Genomic DNA, 26,328 nt, shown 5'->3' with positions numbered 1-26,328 from the left:
ATAAATAATAAAATACATTATTTGTAATTTCAATTGATTTTTTTAGACTAAAATATACAACTGAGGTATGCACTGGAAATAAACTGGGCAACTCTATTAAATATTTTGCTCTTTTCTTCAGTTGTTTTTCGTTTGTGTGTTCGAGAATTTGTGTTTTTCCTTTTTGTTGTTAAGATATTGTTCTTATTGTGTTTTAATATATGTATTTAGAAATTATAAAACAATTTTCTTAAATTTATTGCGGTGTTTTGTTTTAAATATTTGTGTAAGAAGTTGCAAGAGTTTGACATAAATAAAGAATATAAAGCATTACTTCCTGTGACACGAAAACCACGAATTAAAAAAAGAAATACGACGTGACAAAAAGTATCTTTTATTTTTTTTTTGGGTGGAGATTAACGATTTAAAGGCTAAACATTTTTATAATTTTGTAAAGAATACAAAGTTTTATTTATTGTTATAAATATAAAAGCGACAAAATTGATTTAAAATTGTGGAAACATACTAAAATTGATATGAACAAAGAAATTTACTATGAGGGCTGGTTGATCAAATCACCGCCCACGAAGCGTATATGGCGTGCAGTAAGTATCAAGTTCCTTTTATTGAATTTCTTTATTCTTTCATTTTCCTCTACTATCAAAATGTTTATAATAGATGCATAACAATAAATAAAAAATAAACTGTAAACAACTAAAATTAATAAGTAGAACATTTACCATAAAAACTACAAACTGACTCATTAAAATTATAAAAAAACAAACACAATTCAAAAAAATTTTTTTTAATTTGTTCTATAGCTAGTCTGTGTCTAGAGAATAACAAATTACATTTGCAAATTATGGAGATTTGTTATATGTATTGAAATATTTAAATTAATTACCATTCAAGCATTTATTCATTCATTCGTGAGCTCTTTAAATAAAATAAATTAATTTAATTTAATTCATGAATGAAAAATTAGCTTTGCTAATAATGATTCAGTTAAGTTAATGCAAAACAAATATAAATAAAATCTCGTATTAAGTACTTTAAAATATAAAACAGATATGTACTCCTTAAGTACTCTTAAGATAAGGTACAATTTATAATTTCAATTTTCCTTATGTAGGTACGATAATTTTCATTCAATATTTCAGTAGTTATTTTATTCATGATTGAAAGGTACATTTAAAAAAAATATTGAATGAACAAATTGCATTTTGTTCTTTAAACTTTGAAATTATAACTTACCTTATAAATACATACATATGTACAACATACATACATTTATGTTAATAATTGAAATACAAACGCACATTCGACAATTTTCATTCCTTCTTTGTTTGACCATTTGACATTTTTCATTATACGTGTAAACATTACTTTCTTTTATTACTTGAATACTTTCAAAACACGTTTTAATTTATTTGGACTTGGGGCTAAACAAATACAGCAACTAGGAAAACAATGATTATCACGACCACAAGTATCATTAAGTGCGATTATTATTAGAGGTTTTCAAACATAATGATGACCCAATTGTTTGTTTAGCTAAAAAACATTGTAAATAGTACACAATTTTTTTCTTTGTTCACTTATTTTACTAACAATTACGTTAAAATTGTATTTTTTTGTTGTTTATTTATTTAATTTATTTTTATACCCTTAACCTTGAGTTGTAGGTATGTAATTTCTATATATTGCGACCCCATAAAATATATATATGTAGGTATATGTATGTATACATATTCAGGAACCTTAAAAAAAAACGGAACAAATATCGCGATGTCCATCGGACCCTCTGTGCTCGTGTTGGATGATAAAGGTTTTCCGGAACACACATGACCTACAGACACCCATGTGGTATCAATATACATATCGTTTAATTAAGGCATGACATAACTTTTCTCTGAATCTGGCGCATGAAAGGAATCACAATGGAACTTATGGTCTCCAGTCTCCAGGTCCTTTCTGATTTCCATCAAGAGTAATGCCATGCCTAAAAAGGGGACACAAAAAAAACAAATGTAGTGCAAAAGGAGAAACAAATATTTGTTGCCCATATCTCAGATACTAAGAGAATATACATATGTATCAGAGATTCATGCACTTACCATTCAAATGACATTTATTATTTTGCAAAAGTGAATACTGAGTTATCGCTATACATAAATTAAACTAATACTGTCATTGCATGATTCACTACAGCAAGTGTTTTGTTACAAAATGCATGTAATTGCTTGCATATTCTGTAAACTCTTATCATTCACAAAAGCAGCGAATCAATATGAGTATTTTGAATATACGCAGAGTTTTTTGAGTAAATAAACACTTTCCTATATGAGTATGTTTGAATTAATTTAAGACTGTATTTAGAAGGATTTTTCTTGTATATTTAAATTTTTTTAATATTTTTTATTATTTCGCAGTTCATTGTATCAAAATAAGACGAAATTTAGTTCTTGAACCACGCGTAGAGTTATCAAACCGATTTTCGAATTATTCGAAAAACCGTTTTTTAAAAAAGGACGGTTTTCGAGTTATTCTACAAACCGGTTTTTTTGTCTCGAATTATTCGACAAAATCGAATATTTTTTTAAATTTATTTTTAGATTTTATACGATAACTTTTAATAACACTGTCCAACATCATTATTGGAACAGACTAGCGATCCTGTAATTCTGAAAGGGCATGTTGAGTAGATAATTTTTGTATAACGGACTTTTTTCGGTTTTCTCGAAAAAGGGGTCAAATTTACCCGTAAAGAGAGGAGATATGGGGTTTAGATCTTCCACAAAAATGATACCATTAAAATTTTACAATATAACTCTGAGAATAAGAATTCTCTCAGATATTAATTTACATTTTATTCAATTAGTATAATACTACCTTCGATCAAAAAATTAAAACTTTGACCCAATGTAAAAAAAAAATTCATACCAACTGGACTATAAGTTTATTCTACAAAAATGATCTACTCAACATGCCCTTTCAGAATTATAGGGTCGCTATTCTGTTCCAATCAAAAAGTCTCAATTTGTTGGACAGTGTAATTAGCTATCCTTTTTTAATTTTAAACAAATTTTAATACAAAAACGTTATATTTAAATTAACAAGACCCCTTTCACAATAGGCAATTTAGTTGCGCAAGTCTCATGTGTTTGCAGATGCTAGAGGCAATTTCAGATTAAGGAGAAGAATATTTTGCATGCTGTTTTGTTGTTGGACAAGAGACTTGCGCAACTAAATTGCGTAGTGTGAAAGAGGTCAAACCAATGTAAGCAAACTTTAACAGATAGAAGTCAGAAAACATATCGAGCAAAAAATAATCTGGCTTTTTAACGTCACCTGTAATAAATTCGCCATGTTATACCGTATGCAGTAACACTTTTTAATAGACTTTTTGGTCAGAACTAAATGAAAGTTCATCAAATCATATATTGAAGCTCAGTTCAGTTTCAAAATCCAGTTCAGAAGTTCAAAATCCACACAAAAGAACTAATATTGCAGGAACTAGCGACTCAAAACTAGATTTTAATTATTTGGATAAAATTTCAAAAATATTGAATTAAATCTTTTATACAATGCAATTTTAACAGTTAATGTGTAAATTTAAATTATATGTTAAATTAATATTTGAAAGACTGGACGATTTTTAAATTTATTTTAATAAAACAAAATTAAGCTTAATTTAAACCTAAATAAAAAGGCTAAAAACCGGTTATTCGAACCGGTTTTTGATAGAAAAAACCGAAACCCGTTTTTTAAATTTTTTGGAATATGTCGAATATTTGACAACAATAACCACGCACGAAATATAATTTGCACATGTTGATGATTGAAAACACAACAAATGCAGTGATTTCATTCATATAGAAAATAAGCGAATCAACTCATGTAGATCTCTGATATGTATGTATATGTTATATCAAATGAAAGGACTTTAAAACGAAGTACATATACACATCTGCTCAAAATAATAGATACACCAAAATTTATTTTTTAAAAACGAAAAAAATAATGGTATATTGTAAAATTATAAAAAAAATTCAGTCGATTTTTATTTATAGTTAAAAGGAGAGTAAAAAACAAAAACAAAATATTTCATAATTAATAATAAATATTATAAAGTAAATTAAATTTCTTAAATTTCGAAAAATTTGGTGCTCATAATAATAGATACATTTTTAAAAATTCTTATTAAACAAAAGCTAATAAATTTTATCTTAAAAAAATTAGTTTATTATTAAAGTAAAGCTAGTATCCAGTATATCCACCTTTGTTTTGTAAAACTTTCTCCACTCTTCTGGGCATACTGGATATCAAGTTCTGACACTTCTCCAATGGAATCTCGTACCATATTTTTTGCGTTTTCTCCCATAAATCGTCTTTATTTTTGAAAACTTCCTTCGAAAGCCTTATCTTTAATTCACTCCACAAGTTTTCTATTGGGTTTAAATCAGGGGATTGGCTGGGCCAGCTTAAAACAGGTACGTTATTCTCCAAGAACCAGTTTTTAACTAATCTTGAACTATGTTTTGGGTCGTTGTCCTGCTGGAATGTCCATATTAATGGCATATTTTCCAATGCATATGGAAGCATTACGTTTTCCAATATGTCTCTATACCCACTAGCATTCATGGTATCTTCTATTCGGAATATCGGACCAACACCATTCCATGAAAAGCAACCCCAAACCATTATGTTTCCCCCGCCATGTTTTACCGTCTTTTTTGTAAATTTAACGTGGAATTCTTTTCCTTTTGGTCGGCGTACATTTCTTTGGCAGTCGTTTCCAAACAAATTTATTTTTGTTTCGTCGCTCCATAAAGTATTTCTCCATTTTTTTTCGCCTTCACACCCGGACCATTGTAAGTGCTCTTTAGCAAATTCTAATCTTGTCTTGATATTTTTTTGGCGCATTAGTGGCACTTTTCTGGCAATTCTTCCCGGCAATTTAGCTTGTAAAAGACGACGACGAACTGTTTGTGGACTGATTTCGTTACATAGCTCCGCAGAAATAGCTTTCGATGATATGAAAGGGTCTTTTTTAACCATAAGGACGATCCGCCTATCTGTTTCTGGACTGGTTTTCTTTGGTCTATCGCGAGTTTCTCTTTTTTGTTTTTTAGATAAAGCATTTTGGACAAAATGTAAAGATCTTCCTATGCTCTTTGCTATTTCCCGTAATGATTTTCCTTGATTTCTCATCGTTTGAACAATTTTTTTCTCATCTTCGGTACAATGATGATTTCGTCCCATTTTCTTCAAAAGAGTCCTATTTTTTATAAAATTGTTGCTAAAATTTAAATTATACTTACTGTTTCACGTAAATAGGAACAAAAAATTGCACAAAAAAAAAATTGTATATAAACAAATTACAAATTACTGATGTGTATCTATTTTTATGAGCAAATAATTTTTTGTAATTCAAATAAATTCGTTTTTAAAAATCAACATGAAAGCAAATAGTTGTCAGATTTTTGACTGACATGACATTGCCAGATAGAAATTTTAATAATATGATGTATTCTTAACGCTTGCGAGGAAATTTTCAATGTTACCGCCATTTAAATTTTTTCCAATTAGGTGTATCTATTATTTTGAGCAGATGTGTATATATAACGCAATGTTGAAGAAACCAGTATAAGTAAATAGTGTATACATAATTAAAGTATATACAAGATATTCCGGAAACATTACCTGACTTTTCTCCAAAAAATTGTCTGGATTTCACAAAACCGGGGTCACATCGAAACGGTTTCGATTTCAATTTTGTTTACCAATATGTACTGGTTTTCTATTAAGTTACAGGGTATATAATATTCTGTATACTAGCTGATCCGGTGCGCTTCGCCACCCCAATTGGAAGAAAGAAATAGTACTATCAAGTCTTACTTTGTGAATCTAATTATAAATGTCTAATTTCATATTTCTGGGTCCATTATTATAGAAAATGCAAAATGTGTTCCTAATTTTAAATTTTTAGGTTTATTATTATAAAATATTCAAAAAGGAAATAGTACCATTGATTATCACTTTTAAATTCGCATTCACTAAACCATAACCCGTCAAGTTTGAATTTTAGATTTGTATATCTTTGTTTCTATAATACTTAATATTTAATAAATTATCACAAAACCGAAACCTATCGGTTATTAATTTTTTAAAACCGAAACGGTTTTGAAATTCTTCGATTTTTTGGAAACTAGCTAGGTCCATTATTATAGGAAATTCAAAAAAGTATCCATGAGAATAAAGAAAAAGTACCACGAAGTATGCCCTTGAATTTTCACTCACTTGGGACCATATACGCCTAATTTCATATTTCTATGTCCATTATTACAAAAAATTAAAAAAGTACCGTTAGAATATATAAAAAGTACCGAAAATCCCCCACTTGTGGTTTCCCACTCACTCGGGCCCATGTAAGCTTTATTTCATGTTTCTAGGTTCATTGGTGAAGAAATTTCAAAAAGTACCATTCGAATATAGAAAAAGTACCAAAAAGTCTCCCCTTAGAATTCTCACTCACTTAGGACCATATATGCTTAATTTCATGTTTCTAAGTCCATTGTCATATAAAATTGAAAAAAGTACCATTAGATGAATAAAAAAGTACCTATAGTTCAGTTCTCACATTTTGGTACCTAAATATTATACCCTATTCCTAACACTAACTTCACTCAGATACATATCAGCTAACTTTAATGTCGATAACTGAAATAATTTAAAATGTTAAAAAAGTACCATTAGGAGAAAAGTACCAATTTCCCTTTTCTTCCTTGAACACCCCTCAAGTTTGAAATTTAAAAATATTCCATTTTGCCAAAATTGTTTATGCTACAGGCATGTCTCAAAATATTAAAATCTGTGTTAATGTGCCCAAGAATAAATATGTTTTAAAAAAAGTACCAAACTGTTTACCCTGATTTGGCCCAACATACACCTTGGCACACGAGTTCCATATAGCACCCTGTTAGTTAATTTTTGTATGAATCCAGGAACCAACGTTAAAAAAATTATCAAAATTTTCTTAATAATTTCAAATATAATTTTTCCCCTTTTTGGTACCTTTTTTTATCCCCATTTAGGTGGTAAAATTTTATTCAAATAAATTTCTGTAACGTGGTGGGAGCTCATAATAAAATATTCTTATGTCTATGTCAAATTATAGAAAAACATATTTTATGAAAAAGTACCAATCCTTTTGAAATTCTTAGCTTGAGGAAGCTACAATGTTAGCCATAAAATATAGCTTGAATTTTTCAATTTAATAGTAATAATTCTTAACCTACTATTCAATGTATTAACTGTGAGAATCATAATTCATTCCAACTGGGCTATTTAATTGAATAAACAATTTAAGTATGAACATTGTACATTTAATTTACTTTTATAGGTTGCACAATATTTCAGGATACTTGTTGATATGTGCGCTATATTTGTTCATCAATTAATACATCATGTTGATAATATGATTAATGGGTACAACAAACAATAAATTTGTCATAGTTATCCATTACCAACAGGAGATTATAATGATTAACGTATATTAAATACGCCTTATTCATCACTTATATATGGATATTGGTATATTTTTAAAGAAAATGTACACAAGTATACGAGTATAATTTCTTTTAAATTTTCCTTATGTAGAAAATATATTTTCACATTTGTTTGAATATTGTTATTGTTGATTATCTTTTGCAAATATCTTAAGTGGGCGTCTGGCTGTTGTGGTATATTATTTTGTTTGTATATACATAGTCCAAAAACAATTTGAATTTGTACTGTTTGTGGAAGAAAAGTATATTTTTTTACAAATATTTATTCAAGAAAAGAATCATCTGACGCCATATGAATACTAACTACAGATGTATATGAATGTGAATTAAATAGTTGTACAAAGCAGGGAATTCAAATAATTAAATATTTTTAAATATTAAATATTTTTGAAAAATAATCTATGATAAATATTCAATTAATAAATCAGCAGCTTAACAAATAATAAAAACTTTCATGAGATTGGTGCTGTAAAACCTCACCATTTGGGAGGAAGACCTCGTAAAACTACTTCAAGACAAGATAATTTAATAGAATTGTTAGCCGCATTGCAAATAAGGCTGGGGCCGAATTACCGCATTCGATATCGAGTAAATTCGATCGTAATTGTCTTATTTGAGATTACGGCATTCAATATCGGGCATGAAATTTAGTACATTTTGTTATAATTACGATATCGAAATTATATTTCGATACGATAGTTTATTCAATCACAATGCTGTAATTCGGCCCCTGGTCTTAGTTGCTATCGCACCCCGAAAAAAAACTGTTACTTCAGGTTTTTGGATTGAAGGTGAAAATATAATGCTGTGAGTGTGCTGTTCAGGGCATGATATGATGGGTCCAATTCATATCATAAAAGATGCTATGTCTCAGATACAGATCCATTTTCAACGATGTTAAGGCCCTAATTTTGTAAATCACGTCACCAAAGTGATGTTTATGTGCAAAGCAAAAACAACAATTCACACATTTCAAAAATTTGTTTTTGTTTTATGTACAAATTGTGAACCAAACAAACGCACAAAAATTCAAGCGCTGATTTGCCTTTCATAATTTGAAAATTGTGTACACAAAACAAAAACAAATTTTTAAAATGTGTGAAATGTTGTTTTTGCTTTGCACATGAACTTCACTTTGGTGACGTGATTTACAAAATTAGGGCCTAAGTATCCATACGCTGAGGATAATATGCAAATAGTTTGGAGATTCCAGCACTATAATGACCTTAAACCAGTGTTTAAAAAAATAGACTACAAGTAGCAGTAGCAACGAAAAAACACAAGTAGTCTAGTTAAAAAATTAATAAAAACTCGGAGTCAATAATTACTACTACTACTGCTACCTTCACATTTTGGTAGCAGAGTAATTTATTTTCTATTGCTACCTTAAAAAAGAAAAAGTTTTAATGTAGCAGTCATTGGTTTTTTATTAATTCTGCTACTTTTAAAATTTAGTAGTAATAGAAGTAGCAGTTGAGGTAGTAGAAGAAGTAGCAGCTAAGTAGCAGTTGAGGTAGCAATAAAATAAGTCAAAAATAAAAATCTTCAGCCAAAAAATTATATTATGTGTTGTTGTTGTGAATGTATATTTGTGTATGTTGGTCGTGTTGTAAACAAAAGTTCGGCTTTTTTGTTATACACACAGAAAACACGATCTTTCTGTTAGCAACACGAACATCTGAGACGAATAAAATCGAATAATTCTTTCAAACTCTCTCAAAACAAAAACAACACACAGTGTTTAATTCTGTCAATTTTGGTGTTATGACTGAAGATTTTCTTTTTTGACTACTTTTATTGCTACGTTAACTGCCGCATCAACTGCTACTTTACTGCTACCTTAAAAATTAAAACTCGATATAGAGCAGTAGCAATGATTTGTATTTTTAGGCTACTACTCCATTTACAATTCATGTTTTATTACTACTGCTCTGTTAAGAGTTTTATATTTTGAAGGTAGCAGTAGTTTTAAAAAAACAAGAAAACGAAAAAAGACAAATGCTACTGCTACCGCTACATACACTTTTTTGAAGCAGTAGTTGTAGCAACAGTTAAAAATTTGTTAGTTATCGTAGCTTTTTAAACACTGCCTTAAACACACCTCTAGGGTTTTAACCCAGTTTTTATGTTCTTATTTATATATCATGTAAGGTTATATAAAAGTTTGACATTCCGTTTGTAATTTTTACATTTTTCATTTGCGATATATATGTATATCTATATTCTGAATCGTTATAAATAGCGGAGTCGATATACCCATGTTCGGCTGTTGAAATCAACTTTCCAAAGCCCCTGTTTTGTTGTTGCAAGAGTTAGGTTTTTGATATCAGATTAAAATTTTTTCTCTCAGTAACTGAGATGCCATTGAACAGGTATTTTTATTATGGAATTTAATTTATTGAAGCATAAACGTACTACTTGGCAAATATCAAAATTGTGACTTTGCAAAAAGTACTAAAATATTAAGAGTTACATTAAATTTATTTTTAATTTTAATAACTGCTCTGACAAAGTAGCATGTTATTCCAAGACAAATTTTTGTTTCTCTCGTTTTTTTTTTAATTTCGTGATAATATATTCTATATTCCATTTCCTATTTAATAAATTCCTTTCATGCGATTTAATTCTTTGTGAATCTGTTTTATAATACACTTTGATTTAATTGTTTTCAAGTACAAAACGTTTATCTTCGAATCATATCATAAAAATTTTATCAAATTCCATTTCAATAAAACTTTTGACTTTACTTACAGAGCTACTTTTTTTTTGTAAACATTTTAGTACAGATTTCAAAGATCGATTAAATATTCAATCACATAATTTCAATTTGGCTGTAAAATATTTAATTCATGAAATTCGATTTAAAATAAAAAGGAAATAAGTTATGAACACTTCTACCTCGTGTTGCCACCATAAACAAAGCATATGGCCAGCAAGTATAAATGGGTTGGTTTGTTGCACGCCGGCCGGTCGGTTGGTCATGTCAATAAGTGATATGATGACGTTGTTATTGTTACTTATGTAGTATATTAATTGCAGTACTGTTTTTTTATTTTGTTATTTGTGCATGCATATCAGTTTAACCATACCACAAACTTACCTATCGATCCCCACTAGCATGTATTTATATTTTCCAATTTCTGTTTAGTATAAAATTGCATTTTAAACAACTAACATCTCATTTATACGTTTAGTCGTCGTCGTTTATTGTAGACATTTAATTACGTTAAATCAACTATTGCAGTTAAATAAACTCTATGCAAATTGTTTTAGTGTATTAAACAAAAAAAAAACTAAGAAAATATTACGACAACGACATTTTCAAACAATGTAAAGTTTATTTACATTCTTGGAAAATAGTATTAGTCATAACACTTTTTTTTGCTTGCACGCCTTCCTATTGCAATAACTTATCAACTATTTATGCATATTAACAGCGTGATTTTGTTTTCACAATTAAATTATAATGGGTTAAAGTTTATTTGAATACTATGATCTATTGAATACTAATAGTTCTATTAATTAGTCTAATCAAATCAAACACAAAAGCATTTAATTAGAAGAAATAACATTGTAAACTTGACATTGTGCGAATTTTTTATAGACAACTAAAAAAAAACAATTTTCCTTCTATATTTAGAATCTATTACATGATTTAGTATAAGTATAAACTTTGTAATGAACCTGATATACATTATAGCAATCAATTGTTAACCTGTTTCGAATTTCATAAAATATTGATTTATAAAGTATTAAAGGTAAGATTGGATTTAGCTAAAATAATTATAAAGCAAATTGTGATGAGTGAAATCTTGTTGATTAATTTGTGACAAGAAAATAGGTACTTGAAACAGCATATACAAATTAGTGTAATAATGCAGTGAGAAATTCCTTCAATAAAAATATAAAAAAAAAACATAAAAAGATACTAAAACAAGTAAGAAAGTATGGTCGGTCAAGCCCGACCATATAATACCCTACACTAAGTAAAAGAGCAAAAAAAATTTTTCTTTTAAAATTTCAATAATTTATATTTTTGAGTGATTTTCGGAAGTGGGCCTTATATGGGGGCTATGACCAATTATGGACCGGTCACCATGAAATGAGGTCGTGTGATTTATGTGTATATTAAAGTTAACTATGTTGAATTTTGTGTGTTTACCAAAATTTTTAAGCGATTTATGCACGTTAAAGTGATTTTCGGAAGCGGGTCTATATGGGAGCTATGACTACTTATGGACCGATCGTAACAAAATTTGGTGACATGAATTTTGTGTATATAAAACTTATTTGGAGCGGAATTTGTGGAGATACATATATAAATTAAACATTTATGACCGATAAAGTCCAATTTCGGGAGGACATTTGTATGGGGGCTAGGTGAAATAATGGACCGATTTCAGCCAGTTTCAATAGGCTTGGTCCTTGAGCCGAAAAAATAATATGTATCAAATTTCATCGAAATATCTTCAAAATTGCGACCTGTACTCTGCGCACAAGTTTTACATGGACAGCCAGCCAGCCAACCAGACGGACGGACATCGCTTAATCGACTCTGAAAGTGATTCTAAGTCGATCGGTATACTTTAAGGTGGGTGTTAGACTAATATTTTTGGGCGTTACAAACGTGCACAAACGCATAATACCCTCCCCACTATGGTGGTGTAGGGTATAATTACCATGTTTGCCTTTGTGAAACTGAAGCTAAGTGTTTGCACAGGCATGTTTTTTATTAAAAATACAGGTGGATTTCTTGAAAATGTTCTTATACTTATGTACAGTCAGCGTCTAAAGAAAGTGTACAACTTGTTTTTACATTTAAAACATTTTATTTACATATTAAAAAACTATTTTTTCTCCAGTTCTAGTATATTTAACAAAACATTTAGTTGTTCTCTTGCAATATATAAACAAAAAACTAAACTAGTTCAACTGCAACAAAAACAGTAACAACAAAACCAAAAATACTCCATTTTTAACGCGTCAAAAGAAAGTGTACAGTTTAGGGAAATTAGAAGAAAAAACGTGTTTAGTATTTTATTTGACATCTTTTGGGTTTTAAAACAGTTTCAAGCCTCCTTGGCATTGTTTCTACCAATTTTGATGTCACCTATGTTGGGATTTTGAACCACTCTTCCTGCAGGATTTCGTGTAGAGAGTCATTGCTGGTAATATTTCATTTTCTGATCTGTCTGTCAAAATGCTCCCACAGATGTTCAATGGGATTAATGTTCGGTGACTGTGGGGGTGTTCCAGTTGTTTCGGTGTATGATACAACAACCATTCTTTAACAAGTTAAGAAGTATGCTTCGGATCGTTGTCCTGTTGGAAGATCCAGATTCGGCCTAGATTTAATTTTCTAATGATGGGTTCCATATTTTCTATAAGAATGTTTAGGTAATCGGTTTTGCTCATCAAACTATCAATAAATATGAGTTTTCCCATGCCACTTGCCGCCATACACCCCCACACCATCACCTAACCACCACCATGCTTTACGGTGGATAGTACATTTTTTGGTCGAACTCTTGATTTTTGCTTCTCCAAATTTTACTCCTTTTTTACTTCGGAAAATCTCAAACTTGCTTTCGTCCGTAAACAGCACATTATTCCAAAACAATTTTCTTGGTTTTTATACCTGTTTGCGAATTCGCGAAGTCGCTCTTTATTTCGTTTGGAAATGTGGGGTTATTCTCTCGGAACTCCACCATATAGAGCATTTGGGTGTAGCGCTCGGCGAACCGTACTGTTACTAACTCTCACTCCAGACGAATCTGTTAATTCTTCGCATAATTTTACTGAACTTACTGTGAATAATTTCTTCACTGCTCTCACAATCGATCGTATTTCAAGGTTGTTAAGGCGTTTTGGTGTTCCGGCACGTTGCTGATCTTCTAAAATTCTAAATTTTTTTGTTTCTCTATAATTTTTTTACAGTATTATGGCTTCTTCCTATTATAGAGGAGATTTCACGTGACGATTTGCCTTCATTTTTAAATTTTATGACTTACTTTCTTGTTTCAATTGCAGTTTGTTTTCCCATTTTGGTTTTAAAGTTCTCGCGATCAAACAAGAAAAGCTACAATCTTAAAATCTCATGAGACTAACAGCAAGATCCACAAAAAATTATAATCTAGGCAAAAATAAAGAATAACAATATATTTTTTTATGTAGCTAGAAAAATCTTATTGTAATTCTAAATGTGTACACTTTTTTCTGACGCGTTAAAAATGGAGTATTTTTGGTTTTGTTGTTACTGTTTTTGTTGCAGTTGAAATAGTTTAGTTTTTTGTTTATATATTGCAAGAGAACAATTAAATGTTTTGTTAAATATACTAGAACTGGAGAAAAAATTGTTTTTTAATATGTAAATAAAATGTTTTAAATGTAAAAACAAGTTGTACACTTTCTTTAGTCGCTGACTGTATATATGGCAATACTTTAAATTCATTTTATTTATTCGAGCCCAAAACGGCTATATTTGATTAATATAGTATAAATTACAATGTTCAAGAAAATATAAAGAAATTAAAAATAATAAACTAATGTAGAAATATAATAAATCGTATCTATTGTGAAAATATTAGCTCTCGTTGCTCAAAATTATCCAAATATTTTCGTTTAATGAATGGAATCGTAGAACTGAAATTCCTTAATTCAATGGGAAGCGAGTTCCATAAGGTACATGCCCTTATTAGTTTAGTTTAGTTTGGCAGGGGTGTACACTATGTGCACTTCCACTCGGAGACCTTGGGGTCCATTGTGATTCCCTTCAATAGATATAAACAGTGAGGTAAAATTATGAATAAAGGAAGAGTCCAAAACCGCCTGGTAAAAAGGAAAAAGAAAGATTTAGTTACGGATTTGGAATCGCTGTAGAACGTCCCTTAAATAGCCACCCTATTCCCTTAATGAAACCTAGTATGTTGCTCAGTTCACAACCAGCAACATTAACAAGTTCTTCCAGAAATCTATTTCCTAGGCATTTAAGTCTGTGACCCTGTAACCTAGGGCAGTTGCACATGATGTGCTTTACTGTCTCTAGCTCCTCTACATCTCCACACACTCTACATAATTCCTGTGTGCCATTATCCCATTTATCCTTAAAGACTCCAATTGAGCAATGACCGGCTATCACTCCTACTAGAATCCTGAGGTTATACCTATCCAACTCTATCAGTGTTCTGGTTGCGTTTGCATTCTGTTTTGGCCACAAGGCCCTGGACACTTTGTAATCCGTCCTACTGCACCAGGATTGATTTGTATAGTCACGGAATCTTTCATATATTAACCTGTAGTAGTGACATATAGGTGGTTTTACCCCCTTTTCCTATTATCATGATCTAGATCAGAACCATGTCGAGCCAATTCATCTGCTACCTCATTTCCCTGTACCCTGGTACCCAACACAATCTTGCTGAGTAGTGTACCAATAACTCCTCGAGAGCTCTCCTCTGACTGTCCACGTATATAGTCACTACAGACCCTTTATTGACGTGTGCTTTATCAACTCTATGGCTTTCCAGATAGTCATTGATGCCCTTCTTTAATCTTTCCTGCGTATTTATTTTACATAACAATTTATTGTCAAGTAAGGTTCCTAAATACTTGGCTCCCCCTGATAAACTCAGCTGTCTAATTTCGGCAAATTAAAGCTCTCCACCTTATATTTCCTGGTAAATAGCATCAATTCTGTCATTGATGGGTTTACACCCAACCCGTTAGTTTTAGCCCAGGGCGAGAGATCGCCAAGCGATTCCTGCATGATGTCACTGATAGTAGATAGAAACTTTCCCTTGAGCAGTATTACCACGTCATCTGCATATGCGACTATCTTCCTACCCTTAGATTCAAAGATTCTATGAATAGAGTTTACCGTCAGTAGCCACAGAAGAGGAGAAAGAACTCCACCTTGTGGTGTGCCCCTGTTAACCCGTCTTCTAATCACATCGTCCCCTAGGGTTGAGTTGATAATCCTGCTTTCCAGCATTAAAATTATCTAGCTCACCAAGAAGTTGTTAACCCTAAGTTTTACTAACGAGTCCCTATGTTATTAAAGGCGCCTTCTATGTCCAGAAACGCAGCTAAGGTAAACCCTTATTAAAAATGTAGAATTATATATCCAGGGCAGCATTAAACAAGAACTTCGAGTTCAGTGAGTTAAACTAAACAAACTGAAATCCTCATAATGTGATACATAACTATCACATTTTGAACACACGAAATCCTGAATAGAACAATATACAAATTTCATTAAGTATTTAACCCAAAAACATATCTGATTATTCTGTTGAATACCAAACGTAACGGCCTTATTTGGTTCCCGAAAAGTGGATAAACCAAGTGGATTCTCACCCTGGGCGATAAGTAGCAATCTAAATTATGCATGCAATACAGTGTATTAAACACTTTAGCCGAAATCTCTGATATATGCTGTCAAATGTTTAAACTCCCATCCAATGTCACAACTAAGCACATCCATTCCACCAAAGGAAATATGTAAATAGTCCCGGTACCAATACCCAATCAAAAAGCCAACATATTAATGTTCCCGGATTTATTTTTTGTTTATTAATCAATCAATAAACCCCCACTAAATAATAAATTAATGTAGTCAGCGAACATGAATGTTTGTCATCGAGATATGACTATACATAATCATAACATAAAATAGTAAAACCAAAGGAGACAAAACCGAACCTTGGGGAAAACAACTTGTACATTCTAGAACTGTCGATTCCGTTCCATTAAATCCAAAAAATTACTTTCTGCCAAAGAGATAGGAATAAAAGAGGAAAATCCAAATTGTCGAAAATATGCAATCACCGCCAGCATGTTGCTCAATTGTATATGCTGTACGCCCCTGGTTTAACCTAGGCCTTATCATTCAGATAAGATGAACTAGTAGTAAACTAAGTCACTAAAGCGTTGCTTACATGTGATAACGGAATGTCGTATAGGAAGTATATGTATCCGTCAGGCATCATGACCGCCAACTCGATCCACTTTTTTAGAGCCGTCCGTATAGAAAGACTAGTCCACTAATTCCGTGTTCTCGAGAATACGGATCTGGGAGTGCAATAATTAATGTAATCCGAAAGATTCTGCATGTTACCGATAATACTAGCTTACCATAAGATCCATGTTTCCATGAGTCAAACGCGCTTAGCCTATAGGGCGTGTTTGATGTCAATTTCTTTGTCATTAGATCCACTTCGATCAAGTTTAGTAATGTAAAAATCAACTTTATTGGAGTCGTACCTCTTATTAGGTTTGCCATTATCATTTTCAAAGAGCAGTTCGAGCCTTTATCCAGTGATTTTCACCAGTCAGAGACCCCATAAAATAGTATCGCCTTGGAAACCGCATCAAATAGTCTGTTCATGCACTGATAACCCATTACATACCTATATCGTATATATGATATACATATTAACATAAGATTTGGGTCCGTAAGATAATTGTGGTCTTTAGAAAATTGGTTTCATCCGGACAGACGGAATCGTCATTCTGCTTGTAATTTCTACAATACTAATTTGGGACAACAGTTTATATATTCAGGATTCTGATATGTGTGACCGATATAACGAATTCGTCTGCCAGTGTTTTGAGAATTGAAAGTCAGCAGAATCGGTATATAATTGGTTGAGATAAAAGCAAAACCGATTACCTGGAATTTTGTACATATTTTTACCTATAGTATCGTTGATACTACGATGGACAATATATATATAAAAAGATATGTATTCTAATGGACTTTTTAGCAACGTATACGACGACTTAGATAGGTAGCTACGACAATTTGATCTTCGCTTTAGAACGACCCGAGTCTCACTTCACCAAATACTGTCAAAACTCAGTGACAGTTGATTCGGCTCGGCCGAATATACATAGAACATTAAAATATCTTATAACAAATCCCCCTTTCACCGAAATTAATTTGATTTTTTATCACAGGTTAAACAAATTCAATATTTTTTGCTGTGCTTCGTACAAACATATGAGTTATTTATTTATCTATCTATCCGTTTCAGACAATTTTAAGAATTTTGACATCGATTTTTTATAGCATATTTTTGCATATTTATTGTTTTCGTTGCCTAACCCCCAGTAACACGAAGTCTGGTTATGTGTTAACTAATAGTTATACTATCGGTTGAAATTATTTTTGTATGAAAACTGACAGCATAACTATTTGTTAACACATTACCAGACTTCGTGCTAATGGGGGTAAATATAACAAAAGAGTTGAGTCAAACTATTTTCATGTAGTCCCAAAGTCACAAGGTATATGTATATAAGTTTATCATTCCGTTTGTAATTTCTACGTTTTTCATTTCCGACCATTGGCGTAGATAGGGTGGTGTTGGGGTGGGTAAAACCACCACAGACTCGCATCTGCCCACCCCAGATAAAAATTTGGAAAGTCGCAGAAAGATTTTTTTGGATTTTGTAGATTGTTCCGTTAAGAGATTCCTGTGCCCTAGAACATTAATCATGGGGTTTTTGGAACCCAAAAAGTTAAAAAATATTCCAATGCCAATCGTACAACGGAGCACATGTAATGTTTGGTTTTTAGAAGCTAAAATAAAGGAGTCAAATCCGCATTACTATTAGTTCTGCTAGTTGCGAAAGAAGTTTCTCAGATATGCGTAGAATATAACAATGGTTACGTAGTGTAATGCTTCAGGAACGATTTTCAAATTTAGCAGTTTTTTTGCACAAAGGCGTATGTATGTATATATACATATGTATACAATATTCCATTTTTAAATATAAAGAGTTTAGATATAAATAAATCTTTTCAGCTCAAAAATTGTATTTTGTCTAACTAATATAATAAGGAACAAATAACAGTTTAGATCAAGAGGAAAATTAAAAAAAAAACCCCAAAAAGAATTATAAAAATATTTTATAAAATAAATTAGCAGTTTTAAATATTAAAAATGAAGTAGTTATGTTAGCAAACTGAATTTTTGTGATATTTTAGTTTTGTTTTAATAAAAAATTATTTTTATTTATAAAAAAAATTGTTTATTTTTACTATTTGGGAAGGGTACTTGCCCACCCCAGAATAATAGTCTAGCTACGCTTATGTTTCCGACCCTATAAAGTATATATATTCTGGATCCCTTTAGATAGCGGAGTCGATTAAGCCATATCCGTCTGTCTGTTGAAATCAACTTTCCGAAGCCCCCAAATAACTTGCATACACCATTCATACATCAATATCTACGGAATTCTTCCGGCTCGGTTGCTATTTAAAATCGGTCCACAAATGGCTGAGATATAAGCAAAAAACCATAACAACCTCGATTTTTGACCTATATCTGGATTACTAAGTCATTAATATGGATATCTAATGATAGATATTTCAAAAACCTTTGCAATCACGTATATAAGACCATAGTAATTTGGACCTACAATGGGTCAAAATCGGAAAAAATATTTTTTAAACCGAATTTTTTTCGCTAAATATTAAAAAAAAATTGAAAAAAAAAATTTATTAAAAAAAAAATTTTATAATTTAAAAATTTAAAAATTAAAAAAACAATTCTAAAATTTTTTTATTCCAAAAAATGAAAAAACAGCTGGAAAAAAAATAAATTTTGTTTACCTAAAAATATTTTAAATTTGTATTTTGAAGTATAATTTGTTGAAGGGTATATAAGATTCGGCACAGCCGAATACAGCTCTCTTACTTGTTAAAGCATATTTTTGGTTGCTCTGGTTATCTAAGGTGAAGGCTATGAATCAACATAGCCGAAAGGAGTGTTTTATCTTGTTATGTATTACGCAAATTTTGTATTAACTGAAGAGTGAAGGCATATTTTTCACACTGTTTACAGAATACATTGACTATCAATAATTGAGTTTATGATTTGTAAACAAATTCGACATTTTTGTTGCGAAATTAAATAATATAAAATTTATTAATAAATTTATTTTAATGTGTACACATTTCATTTGAATTTTGGACAAGCAACAAAAACAAAATATTTAAATTTAAAATTCTTAAAGACGTGAATATTTTCGAATACTGTATGATAAATAAAAATATAATATCAATGTATAAATTTGGGTTCTTCCAATGAGAAATTAATGAAATTTTCTAATATAGTACAGTATAGAAATATTTTTCTTACTAAATGGAAGGGGAAACTAAAATCGATTGCAGCACGCAAAATATCATTCTCCCGCCATATGTTATATGTATTTGAAATAAAACCTCTATATTATAGGTTTTTTTTTTGTTTTCAACTTTTTTATCTACTCTAAAAACATTGTTGTTTACACTATAAATTATTTTCTATGTATGAGTATTATACATTCATTTGGCATTTGTTTTTTTTGGTGTGTTAGTTTATCATAATTAATATAATATTTATAATAATTTGTAACAAGTGTTTATGTGCTGTATTGTAGTTATACTAGTGAAATACTATTTATTATTTTCAATTCCTTTGTAGCGTTGGCGTAGACGTTGGTTTACTTTGAAACAAGGCGAGATACCCGAACAGTTTTGCCTTGAATACTATGCCGACCGTAAGTGTCGCAAATTGAAGGGTGTCATCGATTTGGATCAATGCGAACAGGTGGATTGTGGTTTGCGTTTGGAGAATCGCAAACAAAAGTTTCAATTTATGTTTGATATTAAAACACCAAAACGTACATATTATTTGGCAGCAGATACGGAAACGGATATGCGTGATTGGGTAAATTGTATATGTCAGGTGTGTCATTTGCATGATACTAAACAATCACAAGGTAATATAAAGGAATACAACTTTTTGTGCAAAAAATTTATTTTTAAATTGAACTGTTCTTCTAATAGATGAAAACCGTTCCCAAAATAATGCTGCTACCACACACACCAACTCTTCGAATGATACCACCACAACCACCATCAACTCTTCAAGTGGTACCAATACGAGTAATACACGCCAGAGTTTCAACAATGACATTCTTAGAAGGCCTTTAAATGTTGTCGAACAACAACCTCTGACAGCAGCCACTTCAAGTGCAAATGTAACAATTGCTTCGTCCACTGCATCGACATCATATCAGCATAGTAATGACAGTGCTTATGTTAATACAGAGTATACCAATCGTGAGACACTATTGTGTGATGCACATTTCGAGAAACAACAATTGGTAAATGTGGCTTCTAATTTGGTGGCTGCTAATGCTGTGCAAACAGCACAAACTGGTTCGTCTGCAGCTTTGTACTTGAATACGGCTGCATTTCAGGACACTTCACGTTTATCAGTCAGTTCAAATGGTGTTGTACGTAAAATACCAGAGAATTTAGTTTTAAACAATACACCACTACCAGAATCTCAACAGCACAGCGTACAACCTTCACCAGCTTTAAGTACAGCATCCGGACCTTATATACCCATCAGTGAATGCTATTCCGGTAGTCCAAAATTTATGGTATATTTGTATTTCTTTTATATATGTAAGTATATACATTTTAATATAAAGTATTCTATTTTGTGTTCAACAGTTGGATAGCGATAATCCTTCGACTCCTTTAAATAATTTGGATCCAAAGTTTTATGACACACCCAGAAGTCATAACAATATTGGCTTAAATTTAACCAACGATCAATCATATTCACCCAAAATTACAAACTGTGGAACGGTAATTTAAATTTAAAGACATATTTTTTTTGTTGAGATAATTTCAATTTTTATTTTTCTTTTTGGTTTTTAGCAACAGCCTATTAATGTTTCTAAAAATCGTAGTCAAAAGTCAGATTCAGACTCTGAAAGTGTATTTACCGATGACGACGAATGGGCCCATCCTATGCCCTTAAGAGAAAATATGGGTATGTATTTTAATTATAAGAGTAATGCTACGGTTACATATGTTACAAGTGCAAAAATAAATCTAAATATCTATTGTGATTTGTTCTAAGTCAGGCGCGTATCCAGGTCAATCATTTGGGGGGAAAATTTAAATTTGTTCTACACTTTTCTTTTAATTTTTTATATGAAAACTTTTCGGTTTTGGGGGAGGAAATTCCTATTTCACCCCTTCTGGATCCGCGCATGTCCTAAGTAAAATAAGTTTATTAATTAATTAAATGATATGAATTACAATACACGTACATATATTATTTATGTTATGTTTTTTTTCGACAAATATTCGCCGTGTGTGGCCGACCGTACCTTAAGTTAATGTTAACTAGAAATTTAAATTTTGAAAATGGCTTAAAACACGCAATATAATTTGTTACTTCTTTTTAACAAAATTGGAAAATTGACATCATCGTTTAAATTGTTTGAATTGGAATATTCATAAGAAAAAACTAATTTGCCTTATAGGAATTATAACAGAAAAAGTTAGACCCTTTTTTCGCTATGAATACAGCAGTTATTAAATTCTTTCATTAAAAAATAATGTAAAGAGTGAAAAGATAATAAAGATTAAATGATAAATATATCAAGTAAATCTGAAGACAGTCCCAAGAAATACATAGGACAGAACACCTGGAGAGTATTAAGGAGAACTACTCTCTCAAACATAACATAATTATATAAAACTAGTTGATCGCCCCGGCTTCGCCCGGTAGCATTTACTAATGTTAGTTCTTCAAGTTTATCCAACCCACGCACACCAGCCTGTTCTTATTTATTTGCAAATAAAATATCTAAATTTGTACTGCATACTTTAGGGAGCTTTTTTATTACAGTTGACTGGACTCACAAAAAAAAAAGAATTTCCGAGTTTTACCCGGAATTTTTAATTTTTTTTTCTTTACAAACCATCTCCTGAAAATTTCGAATAGAATAAAAAAAAATCAGCCAAATCGCTACAGCCGTTCCCACGTGATGACATTACATACATGGACCATTTAATTTTTATATATATAGATAAAACCAATCTAATCCTCCAATCCTCTGTCATTGAATTGTCGACCTAGGAGTCAGGAGCCCCATCTGTTTGTTCTAGCTCAAACTGTGCGGTAACCCGTAATCATAACTATGATCACACTAACGTTACTCTTCTGCAGTTCCAGTAGGAGTCTGGTAGCTCATCTATTCAGTCTGGGCCATAGGGCCTTGCAGACCCTACAATTCAATCTGCTCCATCACAAAATCTTCGAAACTATACTGTGGTAATGGCTGAGTCCTAGCCCTAACTGTGCGGTAACCCGTATTCGAAGCGGTTCATCAACCTTTTTAGGGCTCACTTAGTACCATCTTAGATTTTATTCTGTACCTATAACTCTACCTGACTATGCACGTATAAAGTTACTTTATTTTGCCAGGAGACGTTTTCCAACACGAAATCAATTGAATTCAATTTAGTTAGTATTTCTGTCTGGAAAACACTACATTCATCCAGAATCTATAGCAAATTTAACAAAGAAAATTTGCCTTTAAATTGTAGCTAATAATTTCATTTGGTTTAAAACAGAAAACAGAAATTAATTTAAAATCACTTAGTTATTGACATATTAAAAATCAGAAGTTCAAATAGAACGCAAAATTTTCACAATAATGACAAACTTAAACATTTTATTTTCATTACAGATCGTAACACTAGACCCTCCGATAGTTCGGTGGAAAATGAATCGTTTGTCTTGACATATTCACAGCGTTTCTCGAAACTACCTGAAGATGTTAAAAAAGAGCAACAAGGCATGACAACACAAAACTCCAACGATTGTTTGGAAAAGCTGGCAAAAGTATTAAAAAATAAAAATAATTTAATATTGGACTTTAAGGACAATGAAAAGTAAGTACAAATTCAACATATTAATTCATGTGGCAAACATTTTTTGACACTAAATGGCAGTTATTGCTTTTTTGCAATAAGGAATAATGTAAATTTGATTAATTGTAGTACAAGATAAAACTGTTGCCTTTTTATATCCTTCTCCATGAGTGGTAAGGGTATATATAAGTTTGTTATTTCGTTTGTAATTCGCGACCCCATAAAGTATACATATTCTGTGTTGTTATAGATAACGGAGTCGATATAGCCATGTCCGTTTGTTGTAATCACCTTTCCAAAGCTGATTGATACATAAATATATCGGGTATAGTCCTGGTTCGGTTGCTATTTAAAATCAAGAATTTTTGATTTTTGACAAACTTCGATTTTTGACTTATTTTTCATAAAAATTTTGTTCCCAAATTTTTTTTCACCTAAAATTTTTTACAATATTTTTCTTAAAGTATCCGAATAAAGCATTCTTACATGTTAACATTAGATTTGTAAGAACATATTTTTGCAATCAGTTATTATTTAAACATTATTAAAAAAACGTTTGTTCAATTGTGATCATAACAAAGGAAACCTCATAAAATGTAATATTTTTTCCATTTTGATTGCAATCATGTTTCGTTTAATTGTGATTATTATAAAGCTATTATTTGAATAGGTTGAGAGTAATATTTAAAAAAAGAAATTTCCATAAAATTTACCTTTTTTATATTTTTAACAAATTAATTTAAACACTTTAGATCCACACGAGATTTGCCACAATTTTCGGATACGGAAAATACTTCACCTGCTATAATAGGACCGCGTGACGCTAGATCTGTGGTTGAGGAAAGTTATGACATACCACGTTCTCATCAACTACCCTATTATAATATGGCACATTTATTGGAGAAAATAACAAGTCCAGAGGCCAATCCCATTGCAGCTTCCACGCCCAATTTAATGGCTGGTCTAGATACTGTGCCGGGATCACCATCATCGGTAATTTCTGTGGCTCATTCGTTAGGTCCACAATCGTCGAATATGCGCACTTTGCCGAGACCACATTGTTATACAAATGCAGCTCCCAGTAAAGTTGAAGGCAATGTATTTCGTTACGATTTTATAGAACAGACAAATGTTCCACCAGTCAATAGAAAATTGAAACCAAAATTAAGTATTGAGGCTGATAAGCCGCCGGAGGAGTTACCAGCTAAGCCGCCACAATTGGCTGTACAGCATGTGGACAATTTGGCAAATCGTTTGCAGACTACACAAATGCAAACACCAGCTGGTCTGGTTGGTAGCGAAAATATTCCACTGAAACCACCGTCTGTGGATAGAAAAAATAAACCGAATGCCTACAAGGTAAATATTTTGTTATTAAAAAATGTTTTATTAATCCAAGTTTTTTCTCCCCCAACCATACCTTTTAAAACAATTTCAGATTGGCAATTCAAATACTTTAGGCAACAGTACACGACGTACCACAGGTGCTCCACTCTCAATGGTGCTACCAAATGATGCTGAAACATCATCATCATCATCATATTTAATGGAGACTCGAACATTACCACGACAACCCAGAACTAATTATGCGTTTAACACATCAAATACTTCACTGTGTAATACACCAACTGCAGTAAATGCTCCGCCTACAGTATTTACCATACAACATCAGCGTACCGCATCAGCTAATGCCGCTATGCAACAATTACCTACAACTACAAATACAGTACCCACGCAATTGCAGCTACCGCCTAAAAATGAACATAAACTACAATATTTTGATTTGGATGTGGCAAATGCTCCGGCCATTAATCGCCAAAGCATGAGTGTGGGTAATTTAAATAACCCTGGAGTTGCGCGTTTAGGTTTAGCAGCTGATCCTTCCGCCAGGGCTCCTGTGCAAAGTTCAGTAGTTTACAATTCAGTGGACTTTGTTAAAACGGAGGCCTTCAAACGAATACGTGAAGAGAGAAAAAAAGAAAATGAAGGTGTTAATGCCAATAAGTAATAGGTTTACTAAAACTAACATCATATATCAAACACATCTTGGCATATGCTTTTTACATGCCACTTTTATCAATCCATACTTGGGTATGTTTAGTTCCGTTTTATAGTTACAAGAGATTCCATTGAATTTAGACCTATTTTAGCCTTAATAGTTAGTGTGTGTGCTTTTAAGCATTTATTTTATGTAATTTAATGACATTTATATAAGCTTTAGCTTTTTTACAAAAAAAAAAAATAAATAAACATTTTTGGTGTGCTAACTTTGAAAAATATTTAAAAGTTGATTAAGCCTTTTCTAATCTATATGATTTTTAGTTATTGTTGTAATTATTTATCCATTTAATGAAAACTATTATCAAAATTATATGCATACATATTAATTTTTCATTTACTCTAATAGACATTTCAAATAACACCTAAGATTCGTAGCCAACATTTTGGCTTTGTACGTTTTTATTTTTCGGATAAAAAAATATAAAGTAATTTATTTAAAAACGAAGCACAATAAAAATATTAAAATAAATAAGATGAGTAGAGATTTGTTAAGACAAATTTTAGTAATAAATAACATTTTTGTATCAAAATAAAATGATAAGAATTAAAGTTTAAAATTAGCTTTGTTCTTTTTAAATTTAATTTACTTTATTTTTACAAAAACATTACTGCACCATATCTAATTTAAAAAAATAAAACAAAAATATAAATTATATAAAGATTTTCTTCTGATAGGAAGAATAATATCAAATAAAATCAAAATACACTTTAATGAATTATGACCATTAATTTTTGACAGAGTTTTATGGTATTTCGGATTTTTTACATTGTATTATTTACAAGGAGATTTATTACAAAGTTCGGCATGGAGATCAAGTAAATGGAAATGTGATACTTCAACAGGATAAGTCCTATATCCAGTGTATATATTGAATCAGTGTTGGTGTATCATACTACCCTGACCACATGATGGGGATAATAACAAACAACAAATCCGTTGTGTGCAGCATTTAAGCTACTTTATTCAAGTTATAGGTTTCAAATAGT

The 26,328-nt window shown here is 31.1% G+C and overlaps 1 protein-coding gene across 3 annotated transcripts; it reads left to right on the top strand.

Annotated features, from left to right (window-relative positions):
• The first annotated feature begins 131 nt into the window (after window positions 1-131).
• Window positions 132-25,530, top strand: dos (daughter of sevenless). 3 transcript variants are annotated; one of them, XM_065503703.1, is made up of 8 exons: window positions 132-584; window positions 20,021-20,318; window positions 20,386-20,987; window positions 21,061-21,198; window positions 21,271-21,385; window positions 23,097-23,301; window positions 24,033-24,639; window positions 24,719-25,530. In XM_065503703.1, the coding sequence occupies exons 1-8, from the start codon at window positions 516-518 to the stop codon at window positions 25,286-25,288; spliced, it is 2,604 nt and encodes an 867-aa protein (XP_065359775.1). In that variant the 5' UTR covers window positions 132-515; the 3' UTR covers window positions 25,289-25,530. The 3 variants fall into 3 exon arrangements, with proteins under 3 accessions (XP_065359775.1, XP_065359776.1, XP_065359777.1); XM_065503704.1 differs by lacking the exon at window positions 132-584 and adding an exon at window positions 10,839-10,880; XM_065503705.1 differs by lacking the exon at window positions 132-584 and adding an exon at window positions 11,223-11,308.
• Window positions 25,531-26,328: the final 798 nt, after the last annotated feature.

Source organism: Calliphora vicina, chromosome 3 (genome assembly GCF_958450345.1).
Source record: "Calliphora vicina chromosome 3, idCalVici1.1, whole genome shotgun sequence".
NCBI classification, from domain to species: Eukaryota; Metazoa; Arthropoda; class Insecta; order Diptera; family Calliphoridae; genus Calliphora; species Calliphora vicina.
Note: the sequence above shows the minus strand (reverse complement) of the source record. Positions and strands in the feature narration are given on the sequence as shown.